Source organism: Lissotriton vulgaris, unplaced genomic scaffold (assembly GCF_964263255.1).
Source record: "Lissotriton vulgaris unplaced genomic scaffold, aLisVul1.2 SCAFFOLD_315, whole genome shotgun sequence".
Lineage (NCBI taxonomy): Eukaryota > Metazoa > Chordata > Amphibia > Caudata > Salamandridae > Lissotriton > Lissotriton vulgaris.
In genome coordinates this window covers 865,157-889,986 of record NW_028250410.1, presented here as the reverse complement: position 1 = coordinate 889,986, position 24,830 = coordinate 865,157, and the positions used below count along the sequence as shown (strand labels likewise).

The 24,830-nt window shown below is 45.8% G+C and overlaps 1 protein-coding gene across 2 annotated transcripts in view; it reads right to left on the bottom strand.

The window, feature by feature from the left end:
• Positions 1–24,830, bottom strand: part of LOC147663269 (stromal interaction molecule 1-like) — a 515,456-nt gene that overhangs the window by 67,898 nt on the left and 422,728 nt on the right. For both annotated transcript variants that reach the window (XM_086950573.1, XM_086950572.1), the window contains 2 exons: positions 21,602–21,779; positions 9,035–9,212 (listed from right to left, as the gene is read on the bottom strand). In XM_086950573.1, coding sequence (XP_086806699.1) covers positions 9,035–9,212; positions 21,602–21,779 — 356 coding nt within the window. The remainder of the gene's footprint in view (positions 1–9,034; positions 9,213–21,601; positions 21,780–24,830) is intronic.

Sequence of the window (24,830 nt, the reverse complement as noted above, 5' to 3'; positions counted from 1 at the left end):
GAATTAGGTGGTAGTATGGACTCCGAGGCACTTGCTGCGAGATTAGAGACTAATCAGACAATCTCTCGGAAAGCGAGTACCAGTGCTGCAGAGGAGAACACCGGGTCTATGGTTTCACATAATAGGAGCCACTGAAAATGTCATTCAAAGAGTGCCCTACCTCAAAATCTAATGGGAAAAGGACCAAGAAGAGAGGTTCTGCTCCTATGAAGCCCCAGCTGCTTAGGAGTCAATGAAAGGGCATCAGCTGATTCAGATACATAAATCATGACCATGGAAGGTCTGAGGGGAAAGGCTAAACTTTTGGATCCTGGGCATAAAACGGTACCCACTTCTTTGAGAGACAAGGAAATTTGCTACAAGACTAATGTAAATACATGTGAGAGTCTGTATTCTTCAAGCCAAACGAGCAAAGCCATCTGCCCTAAGGAAAGAGTGGATTGACAGAAGAATGCATGGCTGAACCATGCGTACCTCAAAATGCGGTCCCAAAAACAATTAAGTCGTGACCACGCATGCCTTTACCAAGCATGCCTTTACCACAAATTTGGTTGTAACTGCATGTTTGCTAAAGGGATATGCGTGTATAACTACAACTACCCCAACCTCCCCTTCCCCAAGCCCTAAAATCCTATACCCCCACCTCAGCCCCCCTTCACCCAAGCCCTAAAATAGACCCAGCCCTGCTCTTAAAACTACCTCTTACCCTCTCCCGCCCCGAGGCCTAAAACCTAACCCTTAGGTAAAACTACCCGACCCTAGCCCCCCCCCCACCCTGAACCCTAAAACGTAACCCCACCCTTAAAACTAACCCAACCCCCCTCCCCCCCCGCCCAGAGGCCTAAAACCATGCCCCCTTTAAAAAAAAAATCTACCCTGACCCCCGCCGCCCTGAGCCCTTAAACCAACCCCACCCCTAAAAACGACCCCGCCCCCAAACCCAGCCCCACTTACCTGTCTGCGTCTGGTGCTTTCTGTTCCGACGGTTCCGGTTTCTCTCCCTGCCCATCCGGAAACTAGACTGCTATCTGCCTTGACCATGCATATGCGTGTTTCAGGCAAGTGTTACCCTTGCAGGGAGACGGCATGCATGGCTCAGCCCGCGTTGTAAAGGCAGCTTCCCAGATGAGATCACTTAAGCTTCCGGCAGTATCTATACATTAGTCAGAAGACATAAAACCACTTCCCTTCCTGTTTCTAGTAACATGCACTTTATTCAGTTGATAAACTCCGCTACCCTCACTGAAAAACACGCTCTCATTTAGGAGCTGAAGAGGACCTGAGCCTAGAATGAGTCGCAGCCATGGGGCAGGTCTACAACTGCAGCAATGAATCCAGAAATCTGTATCTAGACGAGGTATTTAAGAGACTGTGATGTCCATGGTTCTTGCAGAGATGAGCTTTGCACAGACTACGTACAGAGCAGATCAAAAACCGATGCGATGGAAACTGCGCATAGTACGATGCCCTGGGCGGGCTCGATAGGAAAAAAGAGTTCATGTTGACATTTATCCAGGCCAGACGGTTGAGTATAAGGAGCTATGGAAGAATCTGGAGATTGAGAGTCTGTTCGCAAACAAGGCCATCAGACCCAAGGGACATGTTCAGGATTTAAACAGGTCGACAAGAAATAGTCCAGTACAGTATTCAGATCTCGGAGACCCTTCAGCATTTTTCTTGCAATGTTTTCTTACTCCAGAAAGCTGTTGCCTGGTGTAAACTTTGCCTCACATGTTTCTTTAAGAGCAGAAACTTCCTGCCTTGCTTACATACCATCTACCCAAGACAGCTCGCCCAGGACTTGGAGCGCGGACCATGAACAGTTCTCTAGTGCCTGGGGTGTGCCCACCACTCATTGATACCAAAAGAAGCTTACTTTGTTGCAGTCTCAGACGAACACGTAGGCCATGATAGATGACAGAAGTTGATATGTTTTCTGGGCTTGAACCCACACAAGCTGAATGTAAATTGACTGCAAAGGATAAGGAAAACCAGAGAAAAGAACTCCATAAACACACCATGACATATGTTGAGGAGCGGGGAACAGGCTAGAGCAGGTACATTTTGATATGAGTTTGTGAAGAGGTTCAGATCTGAATGACAACCCTTCCTTAATCAGAGGTTGACCGCTCGGACCATGCAGCTTGGTGGAAAGTTACTAAGTTCTTTGCCTCAAATGCAGCTTGGTGGATGATCAATACATACCCTGATATCCGTTTATCCAAGAGGTCTGTATTCTACACCCGAATGATCCGTAGTGTTATTGAAATGAACGACCCGCAGTACCGTTTTGACAGAATACACCACTGACATTCGTTCTCCCAAGAGGTCTGTATTCAAGATCCCCGAATGACTTGTATACTCAGTGTGATGCAATGAACCAGCCACAGTGCAGGAGAGTGTGAAGACAGTAATACCCTGACATCAGATTATCCAAGAGGTCTGTGTTCAGGATCCCCGAATGACTTGTATACTCAGTGTGATGCAATGAACCAGCCACAGTGCAGGAGAGTGTGAAGACAGTAATACCCTGACATCAGATTATCCAAGAGGTCTGTGTTCAGGATCCCCGAATGACTTGTATACTCAGTGTGATGCAATGAACCAGCCACAGTGCAGGAGAGTGTGAAGACAGTAATACCCTGACATCAGATTATCCAAGAGGTCTGTGTTCAGGATCCCCGAATGACTTGTATACTCAGTGTGATGCAATGAACCAGCCACAGTGCAGGAGAGTGTGAAGACAGTAATACCCTGACATCAGATTATCCAAGAGGTCTGTGTTCAGGATCCCCGAATGACTTGTATACTCAGTGTGATGCAATGAACCAGCCACAGTGCAGGAGAGTGTGAAGACAGTAATACCCTGACATCAGATTATCCAAGAGGTCTGTGTTCAAGATCCCCTAATGACTTGTATACTCAGTGTGATGCAATGAACCAGCCACAGTGCAGGAGAGTGTGAAGACAGTAATACCCTGACATCAGATTATCCAAGAGGTCTGTGTTCAGGATCCCCGAATGACTTGTATACTCAGTGTGATGCAATGAACCAGCCACAGTGCAGGAGAGTGTGAAGACAGTAATACCCTGACATCAGATTATCCAAGAGGTCTGTGTTCAGGATCCCCGAATGACTTGTATACTCAGTGTGATGCAATGAACCAGCCACAGTGCAGGAGAGTGTGAAGACAGTAATACCCTGACATCAGATTATCCAAGAGGTCTGTGTTCAGGATCCCCGAATGACTTGTATACTCAGTGTGATGCAATGAACCAGCCACAGTGCAGGAGAGTGTGAAGACAGTAATACCCTGACATCAGATTATCCAAGAGGTCTGTGTTCAAGATCCCCTAATGACTTGTATACTCAGTGTGATGCAATGAACCAGCCACAGTGCAGGAGAGTGTGAAGACAGTAATACCCTGACATCAGATTATCCAAGAGGTCTGTGTTCAAGATCCCCTAATGACTTGTATACTCAGTGTGATGCAATGAACCAGCCACAGTGCAGGAGAGTGTGAAGACAGTAATACCCTGACATCAGATTATCCAAGAGGTCTGTGTTCAAGATCCCCGAATGACTTGTATACTCAGTGTGATGCAATGAACCAGCCACAGTGCAGGAGAGTGTGAAGACAGTAATACCCTGACATCAGATTATCCAAGAGGTCTGTGTTCAAGATCCCCTAATGACTTGTATACTCAGTGTGATGCAATGAACCAGCCACAGTGCAGGAGAGTGTGAAGACAGTAATACCCTGACATCAGATTATCCAAGAGGTCTGTGTTCAGGATCCCCGAATGACTTGTATACTCAGTGTGATGCAATGAACCAGCCACAGTGCAGGAGAGTGTGAAGACAGTAATACCCTGACATCAGATTATCCAAGAGGTCTGTGTTCAGGATCCCCGAATGACTTGTATACTCAGTGTGATGCAATGAACCAGCCACAGTGCAGGAGAGTGTGAAGACAGTAATACCCTGACATCAGATTATCCAAGAGGTCTGTGTTCAAGATCCCCGAATGACTTGTATACTCAGTGTGATGCAATGAACCAGCCACAGTGCAGGAGAGTGTGAAGACAGTAATACCCTGACATCAGATTATCCAAGAGGTCTGTGTTCAAGATCCCCGAATGACTTGTATACTCAGTGTGATGCAATGAACCAGCCACAGTGCAGGAGAGTGTGAAGACAGTAATACCCTGACATCAGATTATCCAAGAGGTCTGTGTTCTTCCCACCATGGCCTGTATGCTCAGTCTTACTGAAATGAATGAGCCGCAGTACTGGCAGGACTGAGTAAACCCCTGGATGCCTGCTATTCCAGGAGGTTAGTATAAAGGGCTAAGTAACGGTCAGTGCTATTGAAATGAACTGGACTGCGAGTCACGCTCTCTTTTGTCACACAAGCAACAGGCTGGATGTCCAACATCAGGGCGTGAGAAACATCCGGCCGAGTGTCCGTGAGCCTGAAGCGGATCCTGGCATGGAAGAGTGATCCTTTGAAGACATCACTCAGGGCAAGGCTTGCAAAGAGCGGCTCCGCTTCCCCAGAGGGTTGGTGCTCTCTGGGCAGGCGCTGCTCCAAGCGATGCCATGTGGTAATGAGCCTGGTTTGCTTCCAGCACTCGTTAGCCTCTCTGAGTGTCTGTAGAAGGCTGGGCATCTGGCCTGTGTCTCAGCAGCTTTCCCTGTGGCTGCTGACAGCAATGCTTCTCACTCTCTGTATCTCCCGCCAGTCCCTTTCATATCTACAGCAGAGTGCGCCACTCCTGACTTCACACTCTCAAGGGTTCACGCTTCTCTCACACCCTGGGTGCTTCAGGAGCGGAAACAACTGAGGAATCTTGGCAAGGACTCTACAGCGAGGCAGACTGCACAGCTCGAAGGCAGCAATGCGCCTTTCTCAACCTTGCGGATGGGGCTCTGCTCATTTTTTCCTCACATACAAAATCATTCCAAGTACACAATATTCACCCATCATTTTGGCTGCATACAGTTTTTTTTTTCTTGTCAGATGAGATTTTCAGCAGAAAATAGCTAAATTTAAAGTGGCCTGTGACATTAGCTTCACTGCTCGCCTCTCTTCAGTCTGTATACTGCTGCAGGTATGGTGTGTTGAACTGGACACTATAATGCAGATGATGCCTCTCCTAAGGAACTGGACAATACCCTCCCCGCTGCAGACCTTAGCCCCCTCCCCGCTACAGACCTTAGACCCCTCCCCGCTGCAGACCTTAGACCCCTCCCCGCTGCAGACCTTAGCCCCCTCCCCGCAGCAGACCTTAGCCCCCTCCCCGCAGCAGACCTTAGCCCCCTCCCCGCAGCAGACCTTAGCCCCCTCCCCGCAGCAGACCTTAGCCCCCTCCCCGCAGCAGACCTTAGACCCCTCCCCGCAGCAGACCTTAGACCCCTCCCCGCAGCAGACCTTAGACCCCTCCCCGCTGCAGACCTTAGCCCCCTCCCCGCAGCAGACCTTAGACCCCTCCCCGCAGCAGACCTTAGACCCCTCCCCGCTGCAGACCTTAGACCCCTCCCCGCTGCAGACCTTAGACCCCTCCCCGCTGCAGACCGTACCCTCTCCCCACTGCAAACCGTACCCTCTCCCCACTGCAAACCGTACCCTCTCCCCACTGCAAACCGTACCCTCTCCCCACTGCAAACCGTACCCTCTCCCCACTGCAGACTGTACCCTCTTCTCCCCACTGCAGACTGTACCCTCTTCCCACTGTAGACTGTACCCTCTTGCCCCACTGCAGACTGTACCCTCTTCCCACTGTAGACTGTACCCTCTTGCCCCACTGCAGACTGTACCCTCTTGCCCCACTGCAGACCGTACCCTCTCCCCACTGCAGACCGTACCCTCTCCCCACTGCAGACCGCACCCTCTCCCCACTGCAGACCGCACCCTCTCCCCACTGCAGACCGCACCCTCTCCCCACTGCAGACCGCACCCTCTCCCCACTGCAGACTGTACCCTCTTTCCACTGCAGACTGTACCCTCTTCCCACTGAAAACTGTACCCTCTTGCCCCTGCAGATTGTACTTTCAGTTAAAGGCCACACTGCGCAAACAATTGCTGCCTAATGCACACTGAAAATAAATGCCAATACTTACAGATCTTGAAAAAACTGGAGCACACACATGGAATGGATTCCTTGAAAGGTCAAGACCAATGCCAATAACAACTGGAGTAACCTCTCACCTTGGGCTCCAGAGTAGCGGGCTACTCCCCGCAAAGTGCTTCAACACCTGATATGGGGATATATATATATCTCTGTCTGGTAACAGGGCCATTGCCAAATCTGTCTACGAAGGTGAAGTAGTGTGTGCTGTGCATTACTGGCAAATGACAAAGAACTAACGCAGAGATTACATCTAAGGTGTTTCAAATTGACTACCAAAACACCTCTGTGCCCCAAGATGCTGGAACACAATTACAGTGAGTCTGAAGTATTACAGTGAAACACAAAGCTTTGGCAAAGTTTAGCGCAATAAAATGCAACAAATATCGCATTTATTTTTCCCTTGTACACATTTTTTTTTCCAAAGGCTCTTCAACCTTCGAAGAAAGTTTTTTTGCACAAGGGGAAAAAATAAAGATGCGGAGGGGTAAGTAACAGTGGAAAGGGCAGGAGGGTGGTGGGAGAGTGGCGGGCACAACAACAGAAGACCTGGGAAGGGAGAAGCACAAGATGAGCTGGGACAACAGGGAGAGCGTGGGGAGATTTCAGTGGGGAAGCAATGCACGAGAGAGAGGACAAGAAAACACATGCGCTTACAGTGAATACTGGAGGGGGGGAGGAAATACTAGTTCTCTGAATATAAGCAATGAAAGGATACACCTCACCTAGATGGAAGGATGATTTTTTTAAAAAAGTTAAGCTCTAGGGGATGAACACACACAAGAAGAGGAAGGAAAGCCATTGAATAAGAAACGAATGAGACGGACAAGAAAGCCAACCAGAGGTAAGCCACAGACTGACCCGCAGCTCACAAAAGGTCATAGGCAACAATCACTAAAAGATGTCTGTCGGGGAGACCTAAAACCTATTAGCGCTCTGTTTTTATCTGCTCAGTAGGAGCTGGTTAGAATGTAAACTCCAAGGACAGCAGGCACTTACAGATACGAGTTGGACTAGGAAGTATTTTAAAATGTCTGGGCAGCTGCTAGGCCTTAATACACCAATGAACAAACCGGCAAAGAGGTAATATCACCAGCACATCCCACGCGGATTATGGAAATAAATGACCAAAGTGTTCCGTTAATTTTTTGTGGGTGTGACTCCTTGGAAACAGAACTTTCTTTTACCCTTTTTACTGTAGAGCGCTATTCTCTAATCTAATATTAAGTAGGGACTATTCCATACAGTCGCTCTAATATTAGCAACCTTTGCTGTAACAAAATACTAAACAAAAGCAAATGCTGTCCTCAATGATGAAGCATTAGTGTAAAATAAAAAGGTTGATTTTTAACTACAAGTATGAAAAGACAATTCTCCTGCAACAGAAAATTGTAATCTCCGTGAAGATGCTAAAAACACAAACCGTGACGGCTGGCAGCAGATCACGGTGTCCTCTTATTAATGTTCGAGAAAACATGCAAGCAATGATATCCAGCATTACATTCCTTGGAAATCCTTTAGAAGGGATTTAAAAAGGGATTATCAGTTCTCATTTTTATTGTGGCCCTTCCCGCAATGTCAACGAGATTCATGAGATGAGATGAGATTGTGGCCAAAGAGAGAAAGAGGTATGAGGAATTGCATGTTAACGGATCCGCTTATAAACACAAAAGAAATACTTAGCAGCCAATGGATCACCGCCTTGGCCGGTTGGAGATTTAAAATAAAAATATGGAACCAGCATGTCCAGCTTAGAGTGTGTCAGCTAGCAGTAGTAAACATTATTAAGACTTCTCTTCTAATAATTCTTCTGACCAGTGTGCAACATCACCACAGCAACTGACGACAAACAGCCACAGTGCGACCACCTAACTGGTTTACGTGACAATCCATAGAATGCCAGAGTCTGACCTGTGGGGGTTTTAAATTCTGTGACTTTACAGCTGCACTGGTTAATTTCCTCAACTATTTGCAATTCGCGCTCTAAAGTATGTAGTGTTGTTTACATGTCAACAGCTTCTAGGATTCACGTTCAACAGCAGAGCTGTATTATTTCCTTCTGCTAATAAGGAAGAGAAACACTTGCATGCAATGCATGGACCTAGCAAAACTGAAATACATAAATTCATTTCACTTGTAACCACAAGCCTATAAAATTACAATTGTAACTCATGAAATAAAGTGGGTAGTTCGTGGGGTGGCCACGCCCCTTTCTGGGCAACAGCCGATCTTTGTGTGTGGTGAATCAGGACTTTCACGTGTGTCCACAGTTCTTAGACTCTGCAAGGGTCTTAGAGCACTTGAAGGGACCAACCCCTTATTAGAGGCAGCGCTTTTTAGTTCCAAGGGAGGATGGTAAAGCCTCAATGAAAAGGATTGTCTGCAGTATCTTCTTAAAAAGTGCCAGTTGTTGGCAAAGTCCAAGACCCAGGCTACATTACTGCTCACTTGGTGTCCGGTGCTCCTTGTGGTCCAAAACTCAGTATCTTGGTAATCTCTCCCGTAACTCCTTCACCAAAGCTCAGTCAACCACTGATCATACACGATCATAGACTGTCACCCATGGTACTGACCACACACTTTTTAGGAGTCTTCTTCAATGCCTAAGTACAGGAAGAGCTTCAGATCTCACAAACCTGGGTGTGCCCAAGAGACCAACAGATGACAATCAAAGGGGAGATATCATAAGAAATCCCAAATAATCGTCCAGCAGATTGGGACTACGCATAGTGTAAAATAAGCGGAAAAATAAATATTATTAAATACCTCAAAGACATTATTAGTTGAGGACACAGACACGGCACTGTCGAGAGATTATAACACGATGATGACCTGCCTAAGAAAAAGAAAGTCAGAGAGACTGTCTTTTCAGCTGGTAGCAGTGTACATTCATGGCTTTACCTGGTCGAGCTCTTGCTCCGCGTACTTCTGCCGACTCAGCTCATTCTCAGTCCCTTCACGTAGCTCTCGCAGTCGCTGCGCCTCCTGCTTCGCCATGCTGATCTCGTCCTGCAGCTTCTTCTCAAGGTGCACCTTCTCCACTTCGACGGTGCGGTGCTCCTCCTGGGCCTTCTGCAGCCTGAAAGACGCAATATCATTAACCAAGGAAATCACCTTAGAGTTATTAGACAACCCAAAAGGGGTAACCCTGACGAGCCGGGGCTCCAAAGTGTCACAGCACATATGGGGTGGCCAAGAATTCCGTGCTCTTACAGGTTTAATTGAAAGTCGACCTCTAAAATGATATATCCATGCACATGTGCCACGGAGATACGCCAAAACTGAGATTCTGATGGGTGGGGCGATGCTTATAATGTTGTCAGATTACAGAATTGTGACGCAGTCATATTTGATGTGCTTAACTGTTGTGCGACATTAAACTTCTTTATATAAGGATGTAATACTGCATTAATGGTAAGAAAAATAAAAATGTTTTACAAAAAAAAACTGAGATTCTACCCTGCAAGTCATGCATATTGTGAGATTGATATTTTAATTCGACAAACCTATTTTAATTAAAGTGAGATAATCAATGCTAGATTGTACTTGTGAATTAAATGTGAATAATATGTACTGATGCCTTATTTCGGCTACCTAAACCATTTATTTGCTAGTTTTCGTGACCCAAGGTCAGAATTTTGATTACAAAAGCTTGCAAGTATTTGATTTAACTCGAACAAAAGCAATCAGTAGTTACTATGTTTGGAGAACTGCTCTTGTCTAACAAATTGCACAAGGTCTGGTGAAGTTAAGTAGAATTTTTTTTTTAGGTCGAGCCTAGACGAAAGCAAAGCGAAGCTTTGCTGTCTAGGTCTCGACACTTATGTCGCCACTTTCAGGGGAATGTGGACAGCAGACTGTCACGAGCGAGCGTCTCCTGCCGGAGATTCTACCTCGTGAGCGCGCACGTCGCCGTGCCTCATTTTGCCATTCTCAAACCAAGCCACACTCACGCATGCGCACATACACACACTGCATACACACACACACACACACCCCCTTAAACAGACACACGCTGCATACACACACGCACCCCCCTTAAACAGACACACGCACGCACGCACAGACACACTCAAACAGACACACGCGCGTACACCCCCACCCTCAACCCCACTCACCGGGCTCCTCTCCCCTTACGCATGTGAAGGCACTGTGCTAGAAGGTGCCTGTCTGAAATCACCGCCGCCTCCCACAGCGGCATTGTATGTCAATTATAAGTTGGCTCCCCGTAAACACCGCCGCAGTCCGGTAACTTCGGTAGCCTCACAAATCCCGAGCGCAGCTCCTCTGACATCAGACGAGGACCCGCGCTGGGATTGGTGCCGGTGGGGCCGTTGCCTGGCAACGGAAGTGTCGTCGACACCGGGCGGGAGGGGCTTCTTTGCGTAACACATCACATCTCCCCGTGCTTACAAGAAAATAAATATTTCCTTGTTTTTATTGCTACTCAGGCGCATTGAAAGTTAGTCGCCAGTGAGCAGAACGGCCATCACGGCTTGGAAGCACTGAATTCCCTTTTTGCTCGCATATTTTCCTAGGGCACTTCTGTGTCCTATTTCACGCCTTCCGCCTTCTTTCCTTCTCCCCCACCCCCGGTTCCTCTTTGCCCCCCACAAAAACTGAAACAGGAAGCGGCGCCGCGGAGCTCTCGTGGAATTGAATAGGAGGAAGTGAGCACGTTTCGGCAGAGAGGATCTGGCAGAAGTCAGCTGGAGAGGGGACAGGCCGGAGCCCTCAGCCGAGGCTGCGAGGGGCGGACCGGCCGTGCATGGGGGCTGGGGTCCGTTCATGGACGGCGCGCCCAGAGGCGACGCGCGCCATGGAGGCGCTTTACCAGGGCACAGCGCGGCGGGGGTGCGCCTGCGGGGGCTCGCTCAGTGATGCTTTGGGGTGCCGGTGATGTCCCTGGAGGAGATCTGAGGTTTGGAAACACAGTCTTTTTCATTTAAGAAATGCGTCTTTTACTTCGAGGACAATCGCCTTGTATTACAGTGTTTAAGTGGCAGAAAATGCACCCACTGGCCAGACAGGCAAAGTAACTACACATCTTAAATGGCTTATTTTGTCACTGGTCCGTGATAATTCACATGACTCTGGCTAGTTCGTGACCGCATTCACTAGTAACGTTACGAGTCTGAAAGAGTGAAAAAGTGTAAGTGCCTTTCAGTGCACAGCAGAATTTAAACATTTCATGCATTCCAGAGCACACTAAACCATGCTTTGAAACAGCACAATAGTTATGCGTGTTACAAAAGGAGCATATATCTTGTGAATACTGTTTATTGAGCTAAACGTAAATTCATAATACGCTTTGCTTATCCTTGTGGCTTGGGTAACTAGGTCAGCTTGTTGGCACTATTCGGATTTGCGAATGAGCTTGAATTTACCTACAGTTCTTTGTTGAAGAGAAGCACAAAATAAATCACATTATTGTCACCAACAAGGCCTAAGAAACTGAAGTCCAGACACATCTCGAGTAAAGGAGAATCCAGTCTGTTTTGTTAATCGTCATTTACTTAATGATGAAGATCACACAGATGCCGATCAGGGCAGACGAGAAGCTGAATAATAGCAATGGGATAATTCCCTGCGAAGACTTAACTGTAGTAAGTCAACAGGATAACCTAACTGGGGAGGGAGTCTTAAGTGCTACAGATGCACATGTGGACATGACCAGTATCGACCAGTTTGTTTTCCCGATTAGAGCGAGGAGAGGTAAACACTGCCATCAACAAAAGATACAGGAGACAGACAAATATTACCATGCAAAGGAGACTGCTGTAAAACACACACGTTTTATGGAGTGCTTCCTGGGAAAGAAAAAAGAATTCCTGAAAAGGGAGCAATTAGGGAAGAATAGAAGGAGTCAGTCAGAGAAGCAGTAAAGGGGCTAGGTTCCATCGGAGTAACCAAAACAAGCATTTGCAACGCAATAGGTCTCACATTTACGCAAGTTTGAGCTATTGACATTGCAAATAACAATGCCTTTTATTTGTGTTTTCGTTTTTAAAACATAAATAAAAGACATTGTCATTTACAATACCAATAGCTTAAACTTGTGTAAATGCGAGACCTATTGCATTGCAAATGCTTGTTTTTAAATGCTGCCAGATGTAATACGTTTGCCATAAAGGTGAAACTGCGCTCTTCCCAGATAATAATATATCTTGGTTTCTTACAGACGAGAAACTCCTTCAAAACCTATAAACCTACAGATCACAGCATTGTCTTCCTCATATCCTTTGCACCAGTGTAAATACAGTATTTGAGATCTGAAGGTGGCATAATATTTATGAATCTGATCTCTTCTATTCGATCTTCTTCACAGTTGTTAAAACAACGCAGGACTACTTATATTCTGACAAATCTTAATATTCTTTCAGCAAATGTGAGCCAATTGTATAAGAAACGGAAAGGAAGCCAAAACATGTTTCGCAACTCTCTGGTTGCTTCGTTGGGGCCAATTAACTAACTAAATCTTTATATATGATCAGTGTCCACAGGACTTCAGTCCAAATGATTTGAGACAGCAATTGACATAAGCAGTTAATCTTCACATCATAAGTAAGAGAGAAATTTAACTCACAGGTGCAACAGCAAGGTCGAACAGTGTCGGCGCACTCTCAGTTCTGATGAGTGACAGTGAGCCGAGACTTATCATGCCGAACTAAAAACACATTGACTGGACTGTGTACACACTGTTGCAACTATTGCCTCTGTTCTGTTTCTTATAAAATTGGCTCACATTTTGGAATATAGAATATTAAGAACTATCAGAATAAAAAGTAGCCCTGTGTTACCAATTATGAAGATTGAGTAGAGGGGCTTCCCCAATGGGTTATCTAGGACACCAGCTTCATAAGCCATAATGGCAGTCCATCTCGAGGCAGGCTGGCATCAGATGCGGCCTGAGGAAGCTAGGCTCACTCCTCGGTATGCTTACTCTTAAGCTAAGCATGGCGGAGTGAATCGTTATGACGTCTATTGGGAAATAGTGGTTCTGTTAACATCTTTGCAAACGGTTTATATGCTCTGGAGGAATCATCTGCCCTGTACAAATACAACTTACATAATTAAAAACTAATTACAAAATTGGGACGAGGGCTTTCAAGATTCCTCAAACATGATCTTTTAATAATTTATAGCAGCTAATTAAGTAATTGACATGAACTTCAAGTCAGTGGAAACATTTTAACTATCACAATTACATAATCTGACCATTGTGTGACCTAGTTTAGGGAGACTGTTCCCATACAGCACAAAAAGACCAATTTTCAGAAACTCAACACTAAAAAGAAGCAATGAGAAGATGCCGTCAACAAGTGTCCCTCATAACTAAGTGACAAATCTACAATGCTGAATTCATCAGATTGGACAGTAGTGCCACTCAAGGGTTCTTCATTGCAGGATGTGAATTCTTTTTTTTTCCACCATAGGTTTTTCCACCATCGGTTTAAGTACATCAATACAAATGCATCCATAAATAATAAAACATTCTTAAACAAGGAAAGGGAAGAGACAAAAGAAATCCATAAAAAAAAAACTGATCCTAAGAACTTGCAAACATGCGCAATACAGTAACATTATGTCTAGGTTACAGAATATACCAATGCTGTCGAAAAAAAGGGTCAAGACAAACAGTAAAAAAAAAAAAAAAAGAAAGAAAGAAGGTTAATCCAATATGTTTAAATCACTGGCTTATATCTGGAGTGTATTCAATCTGCTTTTCCAATCTATTACGGGGCCCAGATAAGGTTCCCTAACTTCCTAGCCTTCCACCCTTTCTTCTCATACAGACCCTTTTCCAAATTGTACATAGCTAAGAGACGTGTTAGCCATTGTTGAAATGTGGGGGGGTTAGGGTCCACCCATGCAGATGAGGCACAAATTCTAGCCACCGTCATGACAAGAAATACAAATTCCCGGTCAGCTAACAGCGCTCTGTTTCTAGCCACACCTAAAACCATCAGCTCGGCAGACAGTTTTATTTGGGTCCTCAGGGTTTGCCCCATAAAATTCTCTAGAGCTCTCTTAGGAGGTTCCAAGGCAAGGCAAGAGGCAAACACATGAACTATATCTGTCTCGTCACTTTGGCAGCGGGGACAAAAAATACCCTCAGTCACACCCCATTGAGCTATCTTAGCAGGGGTGTAATAAAGCGAAAAAAACGTTTTAAAATATTGTGCTTGGAGGCTCGCTACTCTTAAAACAGTGTAGCCAAGTTTAAGCGATGCACTAAACTCGCCCCCTTCAACGTTCAACTTCCGCTGCCATTTCTCAGAGTGCTTTTCTAAATCATCGCCCAGTAGTTGTATCAGCTCTCCATAAATTTGGGCGGTAGTACACCCATCAGGGTCTTGGACCGCATCCATAACTGATCTCTAGAGAAAGCTCTTGCTCCCCACTTATTCCCAAAGATGGAGGACCGAATCTGGAGGAATTTAAAAAACTCCCTGCGATCAAGGTTAAATAGAGTTTGGGCTTTCTCAAATGAGACTATACCATCTATGTCCAAGAGATCCCCAATCATCTTCACTCCTAAATCATTTCAACGCCGCATAATTCCATTGTGAAAGATCTCGAGGAGGGACGGATTCCCAAATAGAGTCGTATAGTAGTTCATTCTTCCTAACTTCAGCTTTTCCCTGATACCTGTCCAGACCGCTACTGCTGCCCCAAGGGTCTTGAATTTAACTTTTTTATAATAACGGGATTCACTGAATCTCAACAGCCAGTTAGGGGGCGTCTCTTTCTAAGAGTAATTCATATACATCCGGAGGAGTATGGTTCCTCCACTGGTCAATGACCTTTCCACCCAATAACCCTTGGATATATTGGATCACTGTGGCCCAGTAATATGTTTTTAAATCAGGGACCACCCAGCCCCCTCTTTGCCTAGATAGAAACATATATCGGAGTGCTCTTCTCTTCTTCCCTTGAGCCCACCTAAATCGGTTGATCAGCCTCTCCATTTCCTTAAACCAATGAATTTCAAACTTCAGGGGTATCGTCCTGAATAGATACAACTTTTTTGGAGGAATATCATTTTAATGATGTTGCATCGTCCCATAATCGAAAGATGCAAATTATTCAGCCTATGAAAGTCTCTCTAGGATTTTTGAATCACGGGGATGTTCTTTTCGACGACTTTACTTCGACCTGAAATTATAATAACCCCATGATAGGTGGAGGATTCAGTCGTTCTTGGCTCAGAGATAGAAATACTGTCATTAATTACAATTTGCTGCTTTACACAGTTAAGCCGATAGCCAGAGATCACCCCAAAGCATTCCACCTCATGCTCTATTTTTGCTAAAGCCACAGATGGATTTGTTGCAGTAATTGGAAGGTCATCTGCATACCCCAACATCTTAGTGTCAAATCTGTTTAGTCGAATAGGGAGGATACCCTTATTTGCCTCAATTTTCCTAATAAAAAGCAAATAGGAGGGGAGAACATGGACACCCCTGCCTCGTCCCTCGCGTGATATCAATTGGGTTACTTTGCCCCCCGGCCCCCCACCCTTTCCCATCAACTTGAGTCGAATCTTAGGATTCCTATATAGTGTGTGTATGCTTTAATACGCCCCTTTCCTACCCAGAGATCTCAAGTACACCCCAAAGATAGCCCCACAAGACCCTATCAAACGCTTTCTCTGTGCCCAGCAGGATAAGCGCAATAGGATCTCGCGTGACAGAAGTACCATCAAACAAAGTACAGACTCTGCAAATATTTTCGGCCGTGCCTCTGCCTCCGATAAACCTGTGTTGACGGGGCGAGATCAACTTTCAATCATGGTACTAAAACAATTCGCTGGAATTGAATACATTTTTGAGTCGCTGTTCATTAGACTAATAGGTCTATAAGAACCAGGTTCGTTAGGGGGCTTTTTTTCCTTTTTAGAAAAATTATCATACTAGCTTCTGCCCATGACTCTGGAGGTGTTTCCCCTCTCTGTGCACATTACAAAAATGAAATCACCTCCCAAAGTTGAGAAAAAAAACGTATACAATTCTAGTGGGATTTGGTCAGGGCCTACAGCCTTGCCAGATGGCAATTTCTTTAAGGCTCCCAGAATTTCTTCGTCTAAAAATCTCTCCTCCAAAGCCCTTGAGTCTTCTACTGAGAATGTCTCGGCAGTGAGCAATGCTAAATATTGTCTTATATTCTTGGGTTCCCTGAGCGCATTTTCCCTATATAAATTTTCATAATAACTTTGAAAAACCATACATATTTCGCTAGGTATTGTGACTGCTCCCCCCCTCCCTCTGAATTTTTTATCTCCAAGATGTGTACCCCATGGCTTTCTGTCTAGTCCTTACAGCTAACATAGGCCCAACTTGCTCACTAAATTCATAGCAAGACTGTGTCAAGGCCAAGAATTTTCCTGCTGCTCTTGTTGCTATGATTTCACCTGCTGCAGCCTTTGCGAACGCTAATTTCTTGAGGGTCTCGCCTGTATTTGAGCCAGTGGCTATAGCCCTAGCAAGTTCTTCTTCTATGTTTAAAATTATTCTATGCATGGTCTTAATCTCTTGATTCGCTTTTTTATTCCGGTTCAACAAAGTGCTCAAGGGTTTCCCCCCTGATACCAGCCTTGAGAGCATCCCATAACACCCCATATCCAGCACTTACCCTGTTGGTCTCGAGGAATTCCTCAAGCCATTTGTTTATTTGCTGCAAATAGTTTGGGTCCTGTAGCAGGGCACGTTCAAAGGTCCCGCTACGTTCCGACATCCTCCAAGCACTACTTTGAACCTCCAGGACCAAGGGATTGTGGTCGGAAATAACCTGCGGGAATTTCTAAATGGTACAAGTGGGGTGGAGAGAAGATAAAACCAAAAAGTAATCTAGCCATGCACACCTCTATGGGGTGCTGAGTTGTATCTGCTGCCCCCCTCCTGTGGTTTCAGTTTCGCCCAAGCATCTATGAGCCCATTATCCTCCATCATCTGAATAAGGGCCCAGTGACTGCCGGATGTTAATTCTACATTGCTGTTGGAAGGATACAACAGCATCCAAGAGCAAGTACAAAGAGGCTTGGCTTTCATCCAGGACACAAGCATTTCAAAGTCTGCTTTCAATACTCCTGAGAGCTCATGCGACCAGAGGCAAAAATAAATGTGACAGGCAGAGGAAAAAAACAACCCTGTCTTAAAACTGCTCCCTCGTCACTTTCAAAAGTGTCCACTAATGATTGTGTAGCCAAGATAACTGGCAATCCTACACCAAGTAAATAAAAAATAAACACAAAGTTGATGGTATCCCCTCCCCCCAGAAATCAAGAGGTGAAAGTGTCTTGTGCCAGTGAGAAATGGACCCATCATCTATTCCTGAGAGTAGAGAGCTTTGAGAGTTTCTGACACTTTCAGATTTTGAGTAACCATGTGACAATGCCACTGTCTTTGACTTGGGCTGGACAAAAAGGTCTTATCAGCTCTGATACTAGGGTAAAGTCTCTGGCACCGGTCTCCAGACTCAATCTCGGGATTGCAAGGCTCCATCCCAGTCTAGCACCAGAAGGGAGAAGATCCATATATTTTGAGGCAATTGGAAGACCTATAGAAGAGATGGTATGATAACTTCCGGCCTAATGAGGTCTTGGCACAGGGCGAAAGAAACCCCATACATTGATTCAGCAAGTAGTGTATATGAAATCAATAAGTGGCAAAGGAAACAAAAGGGGCAGAAAAGGACAAGAAAAGATTCATGCATTAAAAACGTGTATACGGTGTTCAGAATGGAATATATGGCTGTGCATTGACAGTCTTTACTGTTAGGTTGAGCGCTCTAAGAGACAGAGAGCTGTAAACTTGCTTGCAAGTGGTGAGTGCCAGACTGGGGCTGATCCCTTTGATTCTCAATGGGCAACCCAGGCTCTGGGCTGCAAGTGGAACAGGGTTTTACATACAGGAAGATCTTATGAAAGAGCGAATGATTAAAAATAAATTAGCCACAGTAATTCGCAAGACGCCTCCTCATAAAACAAGTAAGAAAAAGAGCAATGATTCGTCCTCCACAAATTTTCGGTATAATAGAAGGGCTGACATGTTCGAAGCTCTCGTTTGATCAGAAAGCTAGCTTAAACAGAGCCCATTCATAAATAGAGCATCAGCATATGGAGAGCTGGGGAATATTCAGAGATTAGAGAAACAGAGCGTTGGTATCTGAAAAGTGTATAATCACAACCTTGCTAGGTTCCAAACCATGACCTTATAACAAGCCCTGCATCCCTGATTTAATGAGAACGCTGCCACAATTTTTCATCTCAATATATGTGGAATTTGTTTTTACGGTCCAACTAGACTTTTGAAGCATTGAATCACTTTGGCAAATAGATAATTTACTTTGGCCCCACCTCTGCATGCTGACATCAGTTTACAATAAAGCCTTCCACGTCCTTAGACATGGAGAGTAAATGACAGACTGAGAATAGTGACAGAATATTACACCGAACCTTATTATACTCTACAAGTCCGCTCTGCAGAAGGGAGGGCAGAGAGGAATCTACTCCTAGAAGAAACACCCACCAGTACGAGCCTTACTGAAGATTATTAACTTCTGATGGATACCTCTAACTGCACACTCCTCATTTTTGGGATTAATTCCAAAACTGTATCTACAGACTTTGTCTGTCTCAGCAGTGATAAATTGTGTAACCATACACAAACATATGGAAGTCTAAGAAGATCACCCAATCCCCAGGGTGTAGGGCGGGAAAGACCTCAGCCAAGGCTAGCATCCTGGAGTTGTCCTTCTGAAAGGAGGTGCTTAGGAACTGAAGGTCTACAATCAGCCAGAGCTTGCTATCTTTCTTAGGCAGTAAGAATTAACAGAAGTAGCACCACTTGTCTCTCTCTTCCTCAAGGACTCTCTCCAGCACCACTGCGGTCATTAATGACTGAACCGGAGGGCGAAAATAGGAGTAACAGGCGTAGGGGTGGTCCAAGAAGCAAGGGTATCTAACAACCTGCAGGATCCACTGGCCCGAGATAATACCAACCCAGCCATGTAGACAAAATGTATTCTGCCTCCTACTGGCCATATATGATCCTCGGAGGAGTAATCAGAGTGGCTTAGTGTGGTCATAGCAGGGGAAAAGGAGAACTGGTCTTGCTGGTGGACGCAGCCCTTGCCACCATCATATCCCAAGTGCTGGACAGGCTGAGACGACTGCCTCTGGCGGTACGTCAGACCACCAGAGAATCCTCTAAACTTCAGGTACTCTTGGTGGAACTGACAGGCCAGAGATATTAAGCCCAGGGAGCCTGTGGTTGTATGGCTATCTTTCAAATGCTTTATATGGCTTGTCTCCAAACAGCCTGGAGCAGCCAAACAGCATACCTATAAGGGATGCCCGCACATACCCAGAAACGCCAGTACTGCACATCCTGGCATGACAGGGATTTATCACACTAGCACCCATAGCACAGCCGACGTAGTCTGTGGGGTCCAAATCAGCCTGCAAAATGGACTAGGATGCATCCTATCATGGACCGTCTAAGCGAATGGGAGGGCTGGCAAAATCTTGTTCGCCATATTCCAGAAGGTATGACTGTATTTACCCAGTACGCAAACAGCATTTAGAGTCCTCAACGCCTAGCTGGCAGAGGAGAAAACCTACTTGCCAAGCTTGTCAATGTACTTAGACACTCAGTCTGGAGGGGCAGTGGGGTAAGTTATTCGGGTTTACCTCGCAGCTCTCTGGAAAGGGATGCTGTCTCCCAGTGGGATGTCTATGGCTTTCAGCAAAGGGGCGTGCTCCGTGGTAATGCCAAACAGTTTTGACCATGCCACCAACAAAGCTTCCATCAGAAATTTAATGAAGCGCAACAAAGGCTCTGAATTCGAAAATCATTGGGAGCCGCATTTAAAAAAAAAAAAAGAACATTTGCTTTAGTTTCCACAGTTGGCAAATATAATTCTAATACCTCTACCCCTCTAAGGACCACCACCGCAAAAGAGGTGCTTTCCTCAGTAGGGGGCCTCATGGGGAATCCAGTTCAATGTTAGGTGAAGCATCAAGGCCACTAGAACATTCTGAGTGTCAAAATACAGACATCAGTATAGTGAGGAGAACTACGTTGACGGGCTCTTCCTCACAGTCCAAGTCACGTAGAATGTACTGAAGGACTTAGAACACATCTGAATCAGACACAATCATGGCCTCCACGTGCCAGAAATATGACTGTCGAGGCAAAGGATCCTCCCTTACCAAGGGCTATACCATAGCAATCGCATAACAAGACATCAACCAAAATCTAGCCGAACTCAGATCTTGACCAGAGACTGTTGTCGAAGTTGGATCTAGAAATGGTGCCTCTTCAGCTAAGGCTGGCATCGAACTGGCTGGAACATACGTGGCCTTCAGCAAAGGAGGGGGCAGGGGTGGTGCCAGAAAGGAGCCAGACAAAGGCCCAACAGGGCCTGTCCACTCAGCCTGGTCCCTCCAGTTGGACCCAAAATTGTCCAGAAAAGCTGCAGCATTGTCTCTCTGAAGTCTTCTACCTGCTGTGGAGTTGAAAATGTCTCAAAAAATTGGGGTGCATAGACCCCAGCTTGGAGACCGGATCGGAGTAGGTGGACGACAGGATCGGAGTAGGTGGACGACAGGATCGGAGTAGGTGGACGACAGGATCGGAGTAGGTGGACGACAGGATCGGAGTAGGTGGACGACAGGATCGGAGTAGGTGGACGACAGGATCGGAGTTGGATGACTGATTCAAAGTCGGATCATTGGTGTGACAGCTCTGCAACGTTTCCCTGGAGCGGAACAAGCATGGAGAGGACTTCAGTCTAGGCTACTTGTGCTTGGACTGAGTCTTTCTGCTTTGTGTTGGACTAAACACAGGTTGGTGGTCTGGACCTGGACATTTAGACTGAGTGGGCCTGAGACTTCACTGCCCGAAGGTCTTGGGATGTATTACAGAGCATTTGTCAGATATTAGGAAGGTCTGTACCAGACAATATCTTCCTATGATATGGCAGGACGCATGTTTCTCAGGGAGGCTAGGGGGTGCATAGACCATAGAACACTGTTAAGAAAACATTTTGAACTCTGATTCAGGAGCAGAGCACTGGATCTGCGTCAAAGGGCATGGAAGAAAGGAATTGAAATTAGCATGCACAGGTGGCACCTACATACAGCCTTTACCCTGTCACTTCAGGAGGTGGGACATGGCCAATGTGGAGTTGGATGGCACCACCTACTGGCACATTGGAGCAATTGCTGAAAAACTTCACAGGGTTGAGGCCTGGGGGTATTCAAAAGGAGAGGAATCTGCAGCTGGAAGTATCCATCAGAAACGTAATTTTCTCAATTTAATGTTTTTTTGTTTGTTCCTGAAAAATTCAAGAGCAGGTTAGAAAGAAGAGAAATCACATCAGAAAGTAACTTGGATCTGGAAATGTGGTTTTCAGCCTGCTGAGGAAAGAAAGCGACACAAGAACAGAACATGTTGCGTTTACCTTTCCTGCAGGTCATGTAAGCTCTGCTCAGCTCGCTGGAGTCCCTCTAGGTCCTTCATCATCTTGCCCATGTGCTCCTTGGAATATCGATTCTGGATGTACGCAAACCAGCAGCCGCCCACGCCGATGACGATGGACACCACCAGCATGAAATCCTTCAAGTGGTTGTGGCGGGTCACTGCAAGACGAACAAGCAGATATTTAGCATTAACCAACATAAAGTACAACACAAGCAGAAAACAAAACAATGTTTCTTGCGCAAATCAGTGCTTATTTTGAGATGGTGGTTTCCGGTGCTTAGTACCAGGACTTAATTGCCGGCACCGGTACTTATGACAGTCCACCACATGGTGGCGCTGTCTGTGTAATTTTTAAAGGAGAACAACAGTTGTTTAATAATTATTTATACATTAAAAATGACTAATACCAGCCGCCCAAATCTTTCTTATAGCTTTGGGCGGCCTGGAATAGTCCAAATTGTCACCCTTGTAAAAAGTGTCGTGGTAAGTAGTTGTTATTGCCAGCAGGGGCAATGGGCAGTGCAAGCTATAGTGGTCTCCTGACACGGGCCCTAGCACTTAAAAAAAAAAAAAAAAAAATTAAGCAGTGGGGATCATAGATTGGGAGTGGACTACGTATTTGGAAATATGCACAGCTGCTCCGAAGTGTTTCCCGGCGCAGCATAGATGCAGATAGTTTGTTGGTTTGTTTTGATGTAGAATAACCAAGTCTTCACATTTTTTCAAAAGGCAAGCAATGATTTGCAGTTTCTAAGTTCGGCACCCAGAGCATTTCACAGTTTTGGACCAAGGTAGGCAAAAGAACGTCCCTTCGTGCGGGTTAAACGGAACCTTGGCACAGAAAACAAAGCATGGCTGCAGGATCTCAAAGATAGAATAGGCTGATAAGGAACTACCAGTTCCTGAATGTATCGAAGAGCTAGGCCATGTTTGGCCTTGAACATACAATACAGTTTCTTAAACTCAATCCGTTTAGAGACCTGGAGCCAGTGCAGTTCATCAAACAGATGGGAGCCTGAAGCACATTTGGGTAATGGAAAGAGCAGCCCAGCAGCAGCATTTGGAACAATCAGCAAGTGGTGGATCAAAGTCTTATCAGCACCCGGGTACAGCACATTGCCATAATCCAATCTGGATTTGACTAGAGTCTGAATTACAGTCCATTGAGCCGCTAGGGGAATTAACCAAAGAATCCCTTTCAGCCAATTAAAGACTGAAAAAAAGGTGGCAGTAACCTCAGTGAACTCTAACAGAGGACCGTTTACATCGACATTTAACACAAACTAGAGAAGCCCTCTGCTCCGATGCGGTCGCTAGTGAAGGCGCGTGTTGAGTGTAAAAGCACAACAGAGAGAGAGCTGGGGCCGAAACCCGGGGTATTATGGAGAAGGCACAGGGTGGCTGGCTTGTGTCCTGGCTTGAACAATCAGTAGAACGGCTAAGGATGGGCATGTAGGTTTTTAGGGGCTTCCACAGTCATAAGAATAGGCTGTCACAGCAGGTGTCAAGCCAGGAGGAGGTGCGCTCAGGGACACCTACATCAGGACGCTCCGAAGAGGCTGCAATGAAGAGGACTTCACTTGACTTCGGGAGATGGGCTCTTCACAGACAAATCTGTTTGCGGTCTGTTAGGTTGAACCTCAAAGCCCAGAGAAGGTCTTGAAGAATGAGGCGTTCCTGGTGTCAAAGTCCCCACCTCATCATGCGAGTGTCTGAGTTCATTTAATGTCCAATGCTGTCCATGGGTGATGTTTCAAGGGGAGCCTGAACTTGTTCCCAGGTTGACTGCCTTTCACAAGTACCTGAGCTCCTATAAGAATCACATAGGCCTGCCCCCAAAGCCGGCTGTGAAGTGGGTATCGTCACTAGAATGGATTCATCACCAGGAGCGGTTGCATCTCAGGTGAGCGGGTGTAACTGGTATCAGCAATGTCCCTGCTGATGCAGAGCTGGGTGACAGGGCGCCCTTTGGTGAAGTGAGATATTTCGGCATTCTGTCTGGAATTAATACAGTACCCACTCGGAGTTGTCCTTCCACTGTGTGGAAGATTTTACACAGAGTATATATGAATATTTCAGTTCCATTACCTTGTGGCCACTGAGAAGTGATCAGCCTTATTTTGAGAGCTCCAAGATAGTCTGAAAATGATTACCTTCATTTATTTTAATATTATTAATTATTGACTTTAACGGGGGCAACTGTCGGTGCATAGATCTTTCAGCAGGTCCTGTGTGGAGAGGGATTTCTCTAACTGGAGAACACCCTATTCTGGATAGGTGCTGGACACCGGTTCTACTCTTGGAGACACTGAATAGTCCGAGAATAAATGTCTCTCGTCACACGGCAGCGGATTCAGGGACAGAGGGATGTGCTCAGTGATGGTGGCTCGGGTGTTTGGGCATCTTAGCACAGGATATGCTTTCAGATCATGGCCTCTGCCATATCGTCTAATGGCGTTAACAAGAGATTATCAGTCTGGCTTTGGTGTATACCACAGGATTATGAAGGAAAGGAGTCAGATGGAGAATTCAGTCGGAGGGGGAAGAGGGAATGATACAGCGACTGCCCCTCAAGAGTATTTCATCTTGAGTAACTGCCATTTCATTCTGGACATGGAGCAGGAACGGCAGAATTTGGCAAGCATGCGTGGCGCCGCGTGATTGGATATGGATATCTGCTTTCCACAAGCCTTGGAGGATGGACTAGATTGGAAGTTAGAGGCACTCGCCAGCTGTGCAGCTTTTTAGAATGTCAGGTAAGGTCATTGGTAGCAACCCCTCTACCGCCGAGTGGATGCATTCCTCCATCTGTCAGCGCTCTTAGGTACTCGTCTGGAAACAGGCATGGGTGTCGAGATAGGTAGTTGCTGTGATTAAGGATCCTGGCTGGTCATCGACTGTGAACAAATACAGCTCGAGTTGCAGAATCTACTTTTCAATTTCACTTGGGGTTTTAGATCAGGGGCACGGGGGTTACATAATAACCCTTAAAAGGGGAGCAGCAGCTTTTTTTTGTTTTTGGTTGAGACTTGGAATTTAGATCCATACAGATACAGGGAGAATTGCCTGCACCCCCATGGATAATTATGGCTACTTTCTCAATATTTGTGCACCTTTATGAAGGGGGCATGTTTGCATTTGAAGGAAAACAGTCCCTAGTCTCAAGGGCCTGATATCCAAGGACAACGTTCTGAAGTATGGTACACGCT